The sequence below is a fragment of the Myiozetetes cayanensis genome, unplaced genomic scaffold (assembly GCF_022539395.1).
Source record: "Myiozetetes cayanensis isolate MyiCay16 unplaced genomic scaffold, myiCay2020 scf5-8, whole genome shotgun sequence".
Taxonomy (NCBI): domain Eukaryota; kingdom Metazoa; phylum Chordata; class Aves; order Passeriformes; family Tyrannidae; genus Myiozetetes; species Myiozetetes cayanensis.
This window is the reverse complement of record NW_026087742.1, coordinates 30208458-30221580: the sequence shown is the minus strand read 5'-3', so window position 1 is coordinate 30221580 and position 13123 is coordinate 30208458. Positions and strand designations below refer to the sequence as shown.

Here is a 13123-nt window from a genome sequence, read left to right as displayed (position 1 = left end):
TTTCTGAACTGCATCATGTGCCATTTGGAAGTGCCTTCCATGGAATGGTGCTAGTTCAAAGCTCTTGATAACCAGGACTCCCACATGCCCAACTCTCACCTCATTCCTTTTAATAAAATAAATTGCTCCCAAGCAAACCAGCAGTCTTACTCTTCCATGAGCATCAAATGAGACACCATCTTCTATTCATCTCATGTCAGGTTGCCATTACTTTCTGACTTTGTTCTTCCTTTGTTCCTTTTTCTTTGTTCCTCCCCAGGAATCACTGTGGACAAGTTTGGGCTGATTTACTTTGTGGATGGCACTATGATCAGGCGGATTGATCAGAATGGGATCATCTCAACTGTGTTGGGTTCCAATGACTTGACATCTGCTCGGCCTCTCAGTTGTGACTCTGTTATGGACATTTCTCAGGTAAGACAGTGTTTTGGTTGTGTTTCTATAGAATAGATTGAATCAAAAAGAAAGATCCTTTAAAGATGCAGGAAACTCCTGACTGACCTAACTCATAGATTTCTGGTAAGTGAGATTTTAAAGATGTCCCAACCACGGAAGAGACTTCTTTCAGAGCTCCCAGTCAGGGGGAAGACACAGATTCCTGGAAAGACAGGAGGGGTTTAGGCTCATTTATCAAGAAACAAGTTGCTTTAAACTAAAAAGACCCAGCAGCAGTACCCATTTCAGTAGGACTATTTGCCATACTCTGACATCTCTTTTTTTTCCGCCCATCCTAATTTGGTCCAGCATAATTTTAGACCTGAATCAAATTAACATCTAGGAAATACTGATTGGAGGCCATGATGCCAAAATTAGCAACAGCAGGAAAACAAGAATCTTGAATTGCATCAGATTGCAAATTGGTTGCAGCTACCAGCATGCTGGGCTTTTAAGTCCTGCTGCTTAAAGGTGGAGAGAAAAAAGAAAGAAAGAGAGAAAAAGAAATCTCAGTATGATGATTGCTTTACTTCTGGATGGAGCAGAAGAGAAATCTGTTACAGCCCAGCACTCGATTTTGTGCGGCCTTGGCCAACTTGTCAAATTGTGCCAGTTCAGGGGCAGTGTCCTTTGAAACCTTTGTGCCACTTGTTGTTTGCCTGGCTGCAGGAATGTTGTTCTCTCCTATGAAAATATAGATCATAGCTGGTGGGCTAAGAACTGTTATTCAGTCACAATACATGTCAATGGGGTTTCCTTTTTGTAACTACCTAGGTAATTTCTGTGCTCCCATATGGAATCTGTTTGTCTTGGTTTTCCCTCTAATTTGAAAAATTATTCTTGCTTCTTTGCAACTGGTTCCCACTGTCTGCAATTTATGAACAGGATGAAATTATAAGTTTAAAAGCTGTTGTGCCTTCTATAGAAGCAAATTTTTATGGTTAAATGCCACGTTGTAGTATGTTTTTCATCTTACAAGCACCATTTCTTCTTTATGTGAATGTCAGGGGCAGTTACTGCAAGACCATTGTGGAATCAGGCTTTAAAAATTATTTAATTCCAGGCTATGTAGCTTCTATGTATACAGATGTCATGTTTAAACACTTCTGAGATGAACATGTGTCAGCTGAAGACTCTTTTTTTTCCCTTCAGAAAATCACAGAAGTTATTTTTAGATTAACCTGTACTGGGATGGACAGAGTACCTACCACTCCTGTTCTGGAGAAACACACTGAAGACAAGTTTAATTAAAAAATAAAAACCAGGTTGGGAAGCAGCTTTTCATCATTTACAGTGGCTAGAAGGGTCTTTTCTGTCAGGTCTCTGAGGCTCCCTGGGACATGAGGACATGAAATATTTAGCTGCCACTGTTGACAAGGAATGGTTTTTAAGAAATTGAAAATTCCCTTGTCAGTTCAGAATAAACTCAGCTCTTGATGCTAACTCAAGACTGCAGAGCTTAAAGACCACTGGAAGGGATGGAGGCATGAATTATTAAAGAGAAAACCACAGGCTATAATGTTTTACTACAAGAAGGGTTAAAATAGGCCAGGAGCTGAGAAAAGGAAGGAAATTTTGCAAACAGAGAACCAGAGTAGACAGAGTTCAGTACACTGTTTAGCCATGAAAATAAGATTCACGTACCCAGGCAATAGAAGGGACAATGAACTAAACACCTTGCAACGATCTCTTAAAAAAAAATGTTGAAAAGGGATTTAAACATGAAGAGAAGCATCAAAAATAAAGCATGGCCATAGCAGAAGTGCTCAACTACAGACTTTAAGAATAGGAATTTCCTGTATTCCTCTAGATCTTACGTAGTCTCTTCTTGTTCATGATTTTAAATAAAATCACAGTGAGAGATGGTTTGCTGGACTGCAGCCTACTGGCATCTACTCCTCCTCCTTCCAAGAAGGTTGCAAAATACTTCCTCAAATATAGCCACATCAGACAAATGAGAAGCAGCAGCAACTGAGATGGATAGTGGGAGAAGAAGGTTCAAAACAAAGAAACAATCCTGGAACTGATTGGTTCCCATCAGCACAACATTGACTTTTTTTTCCCTATATAAACCTAAAGTAAAATAAAATAATCTAGAAAAATGCACAACTTAGAGTTCTTTATTAAAAAAATTTACCCTGAATTGTGTTGGTAAACATTTCTAAGGTTTGGCAACTAAAAGAGTAGGCTCACTTGAAAAGACAGTGTATTTCAGAAGCAGAGCTAGAAGTAAAGACCTTCTAGTGCTCACTTGTGGTGCTACTAGTCCTGTTTCAGTTCATTTGTGTATATGGATTATCAGTGTAGAACTGTGATGTGTCACTCTTGAACCTATTTTTCCATTATGCTAAAACAAAATGTGAAAATTACCATGAAGGCACAAGTATTTTTCTCCATGAATTGAAATTGCCTGAATTTCTGTGAATTGCTATTTTTCATTTTTGCAGCATAAAGCAGAAAATCGGTGGTTATAACTTACACATACATACATGCTGTCACAGCTACCAGTTTTGTGTCTATTCCTCCTTGTCATTTATTCAGAGGAGCTCAGCCACTTGTGTGGAAAATCCTTTAGTAAAAGAATCATTGTTTTGTGTGTCTGATTTTATAGCACTTCAGGTAGCAGAATTTGTGGTCCCAGGTCTCTGCTATCAGGTCTAGGTTCCATCAATTCAAAAAACATGGGAGAAGGAAAATCACAGAATGGTTTGGCTCTGTCCATCACCCTGCTCCCACCTCCAATGCAGAGTGTGGGTGATCCCCATGTGTCTACTTCTTGTGCCCAGGAGCTAAGCCCCCTCGCTCACACCAGGTTATGTCCTCTATGGCCACCCTATCAAGCAGTAATAATTAGTTGTGTTTCTTTTTACCCATTCTCCCTTTAATCCATGTCGAAGCATCCTCGTTGTGATTGATTTATAGCAGTCACGCAGTGAAGAAATGTCTTGCTATACAAATTCCCTTGTGTTGTTTCACCGTTAAGGTTCGTCTAGAATGGCCGACAGATCTGGCAGTCAATCCCATGGATAATTCACTGTACGTCCTCGACAATAACGTTGTGCTACAGATCTCTGAGAACCACCAGGTGCGCATCGTGGCGGGGAGGCCCATGCATTGCCAGGTGCCGGGCATGGATCACTTTCTCCTCAGCAAGGTAGCAATCCATGCCACGCTGGAGTCTGCCACCGCCCTGGCTGTCTCCCACAACGGAGTGCTGTACATTGCTGAGACCGACGAGAAGAAGATCAACCGCATCAGGCAGGTCACCACCAACGGAGAGATCTCCCTCGTGGCTGGTGCCCCGAGCAGCTGTGACTGCAAGAACGATGCTAACTGTGACTGCTTCTCGGGGGACGATGGCTACGCTAAGGATGCCAAACTCAACGCGCCGTCCTCCCTGGCAGTGTGTGCAGATGGGGAGCTGTATGTCGCTGATCTTGGAAATATCAGAATCCGCTTTATTCGGAAAAACAAGCCGTTCCTCAACACACAAAATCTGTATGAGTTATCCTCGCCCATAGACCAGGAACTCTACTTGTTTGACACCAGTGGGAAGCACCTTTATACTCAGAGCCTTACCACTGGAGATTACCTTTACAATTTTACTTATTCTGGAGATGGAGATATAACCCTGATCACTGACAATAATGGCAATTTAGTCAATATCCGAAGAGATTCCACAGGGATGCCCCTCTGGTTGGTGGTGCCTGATGGCCAAGTCTACTGGGTGACAATTGGTACCAACAGTGCACTCAAGAGTGTAACAACACAGGGGCATGAAGTGGCCATGATGACTTACCACGGCAACTCCGGTCTCCTTGCCACTAAAAGCAATGAAAATGGTTGGACAACATTTTATGAGTAAGTATATTATGAATATTGGGCTGCTGACTTCATTCTGTGCGCTCTGAACCATGCAAGGCTGGTAGAATTTAATTGCCTGATCAGAATTATTGTCCAAATAAAGTGGCCAGAGAATATTAGATTTCACACAAAAAACAGTAGATGTTGGTAGTTCAGTGTATTAGAGCTTAAATAAGCTCCCTCTACCAAGTCAAGAGTCAGGCAGAGTTTCTGCTGAGTTTTTCTAAGTAATTTGGACATCCGGTTCTCCTTAACAATCAGGATTTAGGTTGCACATCAGAGAATTTTTCTTGGCTTTGAAAGCCAAGTTCCATCAGATCCTCTTTTTCACAGCTTTTTACCTACTTCCTATGCTGCAGTGTCTTTTTTATACTTGTTTGAAATGTCTGATGTAGAATGACAACTGGCAATGACTAATGACAGCTTACTCTGGAAACAATTCTGTAATTAACAGGCAACTCGATTCCGATTGTTGTAATTTTCCTCATTAAGCTTTAAAAGTAGTCTTGGAACTGTTCAAGACCATCCCTGCTCCAAAGAGTGTTTTGAGCAGAGAGGAGATGGGAGGCATTGAAAAACCTGGAGATGGCAGCAACTTGAAGATTTGTATTTCTTTTCCGTATTACTGTTAGCAATTCTCTGCTTGTAACTACTGTGAAGACACCACATTTCTGGTATCAAATAGGAAAAAAATAGGCAACTGAATGAAGGGCATCCAGGAGGATGGTCTGCAAATAAATGCGGCTATTGAGAACCCTTTCCCCTTCTTCTTCCTTGGCTCCATTTTTATTTGTAAGTCTAGCCTCTTTGAAATGCTCCTTAAGTGCATAATTTCCCATATGGTTTGAAAGGTACATGAAAGTGTTCAGCTGCCATAATAATAGACCCATTCTAAGAATCCAATTTGGCTAGAATAGACAGTTCTCAAGATTACAAAGAAAAAAGTTGTTAAAGAAAGAGATTTAGGGAAGGAAAGTGGCTGAACCCACGTATCTCTGTGTTGATATGCAGTTGCTTTGGTTCCTTCTTTAAAATGTTCCAGGCCCAGTTTCAAATTTCTTTGCTTAATACTCACTGTTACTGCTCCTGCCTTGAAAAGAATTGATGGAAACTCTGTGATGACTCTTTTGAACTGTTGTTTGCATTCCCTCGATGTTCTCCTTGCAATTACTATAGCAATATTCCTCAGTGAATCCAAGTTAATACCCTTCCATCTCTTACATTGGATTTGCTTGAGGGAGGCTTTAGGAAGGAAAAAGAGTGTGTTTTGCTCCATAGGAGTGGAAGCCAGCTATATTGTCAGGACTATTGTGCTAAATCAAGGAGATATTTTCTTTTTGCAAAGAACCCAATAGTTCCTGTGCTTGAAAACAGATGTAGCCTCAGACAGTGAAGCAAACTAAACATTACAGCTAATAATGGTCAGATTTATACCTCAAACATAATCTTTTATTTTAAATATTGACTGAAAATATAAAGGAGATAAGACAGAAGCTCAAATCCAACTTACTCTGTGGATATATTTACAACAGTGATCCATTATTTCTTGCTGTACAACAAAATAGAGCATTTGTGAAAGTCATCATTCTGGTCATTTTATGCACTTTAGAAGAGTCATAAGAAAGCTTTTTAGAGCTAAATGGAAGACAGTATTCTCCTGTGGTTGGACTATGGAAATCGTTACTAGAGCAAGTCAGCACTACACGATAGCATAGCATCACTGAAAACAGAATTGGGAATGCGCCTTCAGAGATACCTCCTCCAAACCTGTGATCAGTTATCTCTATTCAACTGTTCCTGACAGCTTCTGATGCAACTCTAAAGAAATACAGGGTAAAAGCCTATATCTGAATTAGTTACCTCAGCCTCACTTTATAGGCAGGGAAGAGAAACAGGCACTTTCCAGGTGAGTTTCTTTGAGTTGTGTCAGGTGTCTGCTTTAGAATGAGATGAGACAAGTTGTATTCTGAAAGTTTCTCTCTTCAAAGGCAGTACAGAATGATGAGTTCAGATACAGATGTTTACATTTCAGATGTCTACAATTTAGTCAAATGGATCCTATCAAAGTCATCTGATTTATAAATATTGTTAGTCATAACAGTGTATTTACCTATTTTATTGTTACTGTTAGAAAGCACTTTTTTGTATGCTGACTAAATCTTCCCTGATTGACCGGAGACCATCCCTCTTCATGCTGTCTTATCCCATCCCATCCCATCCCATCCCATCCCATCCTATCCCATCCCATCCCATCCCATCCTATCCTATCCTATCCTATCCTATCCTATCCTATCCCATCCCATCCCATCCTATCCTATCCTATCCTATCCTATCCTATCCCATCCTATCCTATCCTACTCTATCCTGTCTTAACCTGTCCACTAGGATCTTGGAAAGCAAATCAGTGAATTCACAGGGATTGATTCTGTCCCAGTTTTGCATGTGTAACCTGGGAAAAAATATAAAAGTAGAAGATTAGTAAATAAAGGTGAGATATTTAAATTGCTTGATGAAGTAGGTTTCATTTAAACAAGGTATGTCTAGTGCCAAGGTACACATGGTAACTGGGCTAAGCATTGACTCTCAGGAGCTATAGTGAGCAAGGCATCAAGTCATTCAGTGTGATCCTCAGCATAATTCCACAGCAAATCTGTCTAACTTGTTGACTGCATGGACAAATCAACATAGTACATTTACTCGTTGCACTCGCTAGTGGGAAGCTGATGTGACTAACAGTGTCAGTTCTGATGTTTGCAATTTATGAAGGATAGTGAAAGTTGACGTTGGAGCAGAAAAACTCTACAAAAATGCATTCATGGGGAGAACTAAAAAGACTTGATCTATTTATCTCAACATGAAGGAGACTGTCTAGATCACAACATGTGAGCCAAAACTACCACCTACAGAGGGACTCTTAATTTAGCAGAGAAAGGCTTGAGAAGAGTAAGTGAAAGCAAAGCTAGAGACATTGAAGTTGACAAGAAGGTGTGGTTTTGCTGAGATGACCTAACTGGTAGAGTGACCAACCATGAAAGCAGTACATTCTCCATTTCTTGGTATCTCAGAGCAGGACTCTAATGCATTCCTTAAAATATATTCTCACCAGACAGAAGATGTGCATGACTCAAACACAAGCTGTGGGGATAAGTGCAGGCATGGCAGGATGAAGTCTAAGTTTCTTGATAACCAAGAAGCTTAAGAAGATGGTGTAAACCAAATCAACATTCACTACCTTCAGGTTATTGGTTTCTCTATTGGAACATCAGGGGGAATTTTAAGTGATTTAGAGAATTCCTGTGACCATTAGTAGCTGTAAGGTGCTCTGAGTAGTTTTCAGTCCTGGCTGAAGGGGAAGGTGAAGCTCATATTTCTGTTTTGCTCATGGGCAGAGGAATAAAGGTATCAAATCTGACTCTGAGGAGAAACTTCATGTTTCTCACTGCACATAATAGTTGTTTATGGGCCAGGGCAAGCTGGACACTACTGCTTAAAAAGTTAAGGGTAAGGTAAATCCAGCTGGCAAGTTCACATTGCACTACTGGCCCCAGGAAGAACATCCTTACAAGATTTACCTTTACCTGACTGTCTACAGAGGTCCAAAACCAAACACCCAACATGAAAGAGCAATGGTGATGTGAGGTGATGATGGCATCACTATATGTGTTCATCATAGAACCATAGTATCATAGAATAGTGTGGGTTGGAGGGACCTTAAAGAACATCTAGTTCCAACCAGCATAGCCAGCATTTCTGGTTCTCCTCCAGTTGCTGTTCTTACCAGGGCATTTCTTAGCCTTTATCATAAGGCTGCAAAGAGTATGTGGGCACATTGGTGTAACTATGGAGAGGAGAGACAGGGCACACCAGGGAACCCAGGTTCTCCAAGGCTTCAGGATGGGCTGGCACACAATCCCTTCATTTCTGTGGAGAAAGGAATGAAACCAGTGCTGTCTTCAGACAGCGGCAGACTCGCTTGTAGGACTTACAGCTCTTCCTTTTGCTCATCTACACCCAAGCCTGCTCTAACAATGCTGTTTTGTCAGGTTTAGCTCTGAGCAAGGTTCAGTGTATAATGGTGTGCAGTTTCCCTTTTCGTTTGAGAGTGAAACTTAGCTCCCTGCAGTAATTAGCCTGTCCCCAAAGCCTATCTACAACTACTTTGAGGATTTTAGCGTTATATAGACCTTCCCTGCCTCTGCAGAGGGCTTGACATTAGCTGTCAGTTAATGCAATGCAGCTCAGCTTGGCCAGTAACTGGATTAAAGACTTGCCTTCCCATTGAACTGGTGACAGCGATAATCAGCAGCAAAGGAAGTTGATCTGGAAACTCAGCCAGGGAAATGACTTCTTGTTCAACTCCTCCAGTCAAAGACAAAGGATGCTGTGTGACTACTTGCTGCTTTGTTGTTGCAGCTTTTCAACTTGACCTGAAAAAAATTGCTACCAGCCTTTACAAAGTTTCTTAGCAGTTGCTGTTTGTCTGCTTCAGAATCCGGAAATTCTTATTAATGGATTTATTTAAATCAAGAATATGGCAATTATCTTGATTAGTTCACTGAGATGTTATCACTATACATTAATTCAATTTCCCTCTGAGCTGAAGTCAAACCTTCTATGCATTATTTAGCCCAGATGAGGCTCTTTTGCTAAGGTCCTTTGTGTGCCCAATTAGTTTTGAAGGTCACCTCCTCCCATACAGACTGAAATACTTACACACAGCTCCAGCCAAGCCCAAGAAATTCAAAACCTTTTCATGGACTCCCCAAGAAGTGGCTCACAGCTGCCTGGAGGGCAAAGATCTTGTGGAGCCAGGTCTTCAGATCGGTGGTAAGGGGAGCTTTGAGCTGTAATGTTGGATGCTGTTTTACAGAGAACCAAATTCTGCCAAACCTCACACACTGTAGTGGGTGGAAAGTTAGAGCCAGCTGGACTGAGCGGGCAGGAGGACCTCGAATGGCTTCCCAGTGACCCCCAGGGCTCAGCAGAAGTTCCACCCCAGCACCAGCAGCATTTGGTTCCCAAACCAATGCCCTGGTCTGTGTGACTGTGGTACCAGAACTGGGCAACATGGTCAGCATCTACCATGGTGAGATACAGACTTAGTCTGCTTTGCAGTTGGTGTAAAGACTTGGATTTTTTATTTCCCCTCTTAGTCAAAACCAGGGTTAAATAATGCTTATTGCCTTTAGAAGAGCCACCTCTTGACTCAGAGAAAAGCTGTCTTTCTGCATTAATAACATGCCTTTATCACCTGTTGATTTATCAGGTCATACACTGAGTTTTACAGAATTTGGTGGTATCCTTGATTTAGAGTAGGTGAAGTGAAGCACTTGTTCTACTCCTGTAGCAGACTGGAGTATAAGAAACATCTTGGCTTTTGCCCTCCCTCCTCTTTTAGCAAGATTTCTTTGTTCCACTTGCTCCACAGTTTCTACAGATAAATTATGAGATTCTCATCATTGTTACTCAGATGAAGCTACAGTGAAACTCTGGTAAGTGCCATGATAAAATAGCCCTTTTCCGGTGCTCTCACTAAGTTGTGAGTTCATATTTTGAGCCATTGGCCTGCCCTGAAATGAATGCCTGGTGGCATAGTTTAGTTGTGAACCAAGGGAATTATGAGTATCATAAAAGCTAGAGAGAGATCTTCGTCTTCTTGTTTGGGCAGTCAGAAAATTCAGCAGACCATGACCACAACCTGGCCTTGGCTCATTAGGGAGAGGACTTGCCTTCATGCATATTTGAGTACTATCGGTTTATCTGTTATAGATTTATTTTTAATGTTCTGTTTAATGTTGTTTGAAAAATTGGGATGAGGCAAGCTTGTTCAGAGGCACCGGGTGCACATCACTGTAATTGCATGCAAAATATAGTTTGCAAGGTCTGTTTAGATACTTTGGCACTAAGTGCAAAATTATTATTGTGATTTTTTTTTCTGATCTATTTGAGTCGTAGTTTTAAAAGGTTGATGAAATGTGAAAAAGCTAAAATTAGAAAACCCAGAAACTCAGACAAGGAATTGATTTCTGAATAGATGGTACTTAGGATGCTCTTTAATTCCCAAGGCCCAGATCTCTACACAATGGTAATGTGATAAATGAAAGCTCTGAATGTTTACAAGCCAACAATTAAGCCTCATAAGCACCAAAGACCATTTTAATTCTGTGCATTGAACCTTAGCTAAATACATTTCCAATTAGGAATGGATGGCAACAGCTTCCTTTGCTGGCCTAATAATTGTCACTGTAAGTGCTGAGGCTTTGCAGCAGGTTTGAAAGGGAGGCAGCAGCTGTGTTAGCAGGTGATGGATTCATTGCTCCAAGTGGCTGCTGTGTGCACTCCTGTGCTTCAGTATTTCCTTAATGCTGGGGCTTTCAGAGCATTTGGAGAACACAGAAGTCTTAGGCTGTGATGAAAACTGGCCCACCCCTAAATCCCGACACTGTGGAAACAGGATAGGCAGCTTAGCTGCAAAATGAGGTGACTAGGGGAGATTTATGTTACTACAAATACCAGGGCACACCTGCAGCTGCCTAAGAGCTAGTCACTTGGCCTTCCTCTCCAAGCTGAGATGTGCCCTGTAAGGGCCTTTATAGGGCTGAAAGCAGAGGTGGAAGGAGCTGACTCATTTAACTCATCCCCAGCACTGGGATGTGCAAGTCTTCAAATCCCTGGGAGACTGTGGGTTTGTGATAGATGATATCAAGTATATGTTGTGTGAGCTAAATCAGGGCAAAAGGGAAAAATGCTCCAGTCCTGCCCAAAACAGAAAAGAGAAGAGGAACTGCTTGCCAAGAGGAAAACACTTCCCACACCTCCTTTTGCATTGCCACCACAGTGCTAAAAGGAGTTTTTGTCCGGCCGTATTTTAAACTTCATCTGCCACCAATTAAAAATAATAATAAAAATGGGAGCAGTCTAATTGTGCTACCTTCTCACCTTTCTGCCTTTGTAAGGCAGGACCTCCTTGCAGCTGCAAATCAGTGAGCTGTCACCCCCAAAGACAGTGCTTGGCAGGTCCCTGTCTGGTTGCTGGGTAGAGAGAGGTGTAGCAGCTCCTGCACATGCAGAAAACACAGATGGTCCTGGTTTCTTCTGATAGAGGTTAATAGGGTGACTAAGGAGGTGCCAAAAGTCTGATGTACATGTGCAGACATCTTAAACCAATTCCAGCAGACCATTCCAGACTGTTCTGGCCCAAAAGGAGACTTACTTCTCAGGATCCAAAGTCCCAAATGGAAATCCTTTCACTTGATGAAGTTCTTGATGAAGTACTGTGAATTTTGTACAGCTGTACAAATGTAACCATGTAAATTATGTGTGTTGTATTTAGTCATTTTGAATTTACAAGAAAAATGTGTGTACAAAGGTCTAGGCGCCATCACGCTCTTTCATGCTCTTTTTTCATGCTGTTTTAACCTAATTTGAACAAGCAGAGGTTACTGGCAGATTTCTCCAGTTGCATATTTGCAAATATTACATATTTGCCCAGCAGAGGTAGAGGACCATTTGTGAGAGTGCTGGGAGCTTGAGGTCCAGGAATATTTAAAAAAAAGTCACTACTGAAATACTATATAAAATAATACTTATTTTACATTACATAATATTATATAAAAAGGTCCTGCATGCCTTTTAATAAGGGCATGCAGTGATACAATAAGGGAAAATGGCTTTAAACTACACAAGAGTAGGTTTAGATTAGATAATAGGAAGAAATTCTTCACTGTGAGGATGGTGAAGCACTGGAACAGGTTGCCCAGAGAAGCTGCGGCTGCCCCATTCCTGGAAGTGTTCAAGGGAAGGTTGGATGAAGCTTTGGGCAGCCTGGTCTAGTGGAAGGTGTCCCTGCTCATGTCAGGGGAGTTGAAATGAGATGATCTTTAAGGTCGCTTGCAACCCAAACCATTCTGTGATTCAGTGTTTCGATGAATAGAGTTTAAGGATCTGGGTGTCTGCTGCTGCTTGGGGCTGTTAAACTGAGTATCTACAGGGTTTTGAGACTTTCTTTGGAGCACGTAAGTAGGTCTTGCATGGAGTATAAGTTTTGTGCTGACTCTCATCATTTTGCTGAGTGTCACTCAGTTAAGGTAAAACCTATGACTCACAGGACATTAACTCAGCACTTTTCACATGAACAAGCCCTGTGCCTGCATCCTGGCTTTTGCTTTCCTTATTTCCCTAACCTGCAGACCTGCTTCCTTTCACACTTGTATTACACCACACTCACCTCTTAGGCTTCAGACTGATTTATATATAGGACTATTGATGTTGTAGTAGAAGGAATTTGAGATGTTACACAACACACCTTCAGTGATAACAATGTTTTCTCTCAAGGGAGACACTAAATCATCTCCCTTGTGTCCTGTCTCAGCAGATGGGGTAAAGATGTCACCTGTGATGTTTTCTGTTTAATATTCACATGCTGTTTTAGGAGGAGATGTGCAGATGACTGGAGACAGTACAAGCAAAAATCATAAGTCTCAGTGCAAACGGGGCAGCCACAAACCTGGAGTAAACTAGTACTGGGAGTGCTTTAGTTCTGGCTCTTTCAAGGACCTGCAGTTCAGATCCAGGCTGTGTGCTGCCAGCTGCTTGGAAAAGCTCTAACTGATCTCTGCCAAACTCCTGCAATGCAGTCCTGATTTCATCCCTTTCTTGTTCATCTTTTTTTCTTCTTTCTTTTTCATTTCACAAGTGGATTATTGATTCTCAGGATCTTGGAGGGAAAGGGCAAGGCTGTCCCCCATGCTTGGGTAATTCCATGACTGATAGGCTGACACTGTAGAGGGCCAAATGCTTTCTTCTACCTTTCTACCTCCCCTTC

The 13123-nt window shown here is 41.6% G+C and overlaps 1 protein-coding gene across 14 annotated transcripts in view; it reads left to right on the top strand.

The window, feature by feature from the left end:
- Nucleotides 1–13123, top strand: part of TENM4 (teneurin transmembrane protein 4) — a 1544468-nt gene that overhangs the window by 1495588 nt on the left and 35757 nt on the right. For all 14 annotated transcript variants that reach the window (XM_050333746.1, XM_050333747.1, XM_050333753.1 and 11 more), the window contains 2 exons: nt 260–414; nt 3419–4296. In XM_050333746.1, the coding sequence (XP_050189703.1) occupies nt 260–414; nt 3419–4296 (1033 nt within the window). The remainder of the gene's footprint in view (nt 1–259; nt 415–3418; nt 4297–13123) is intronic.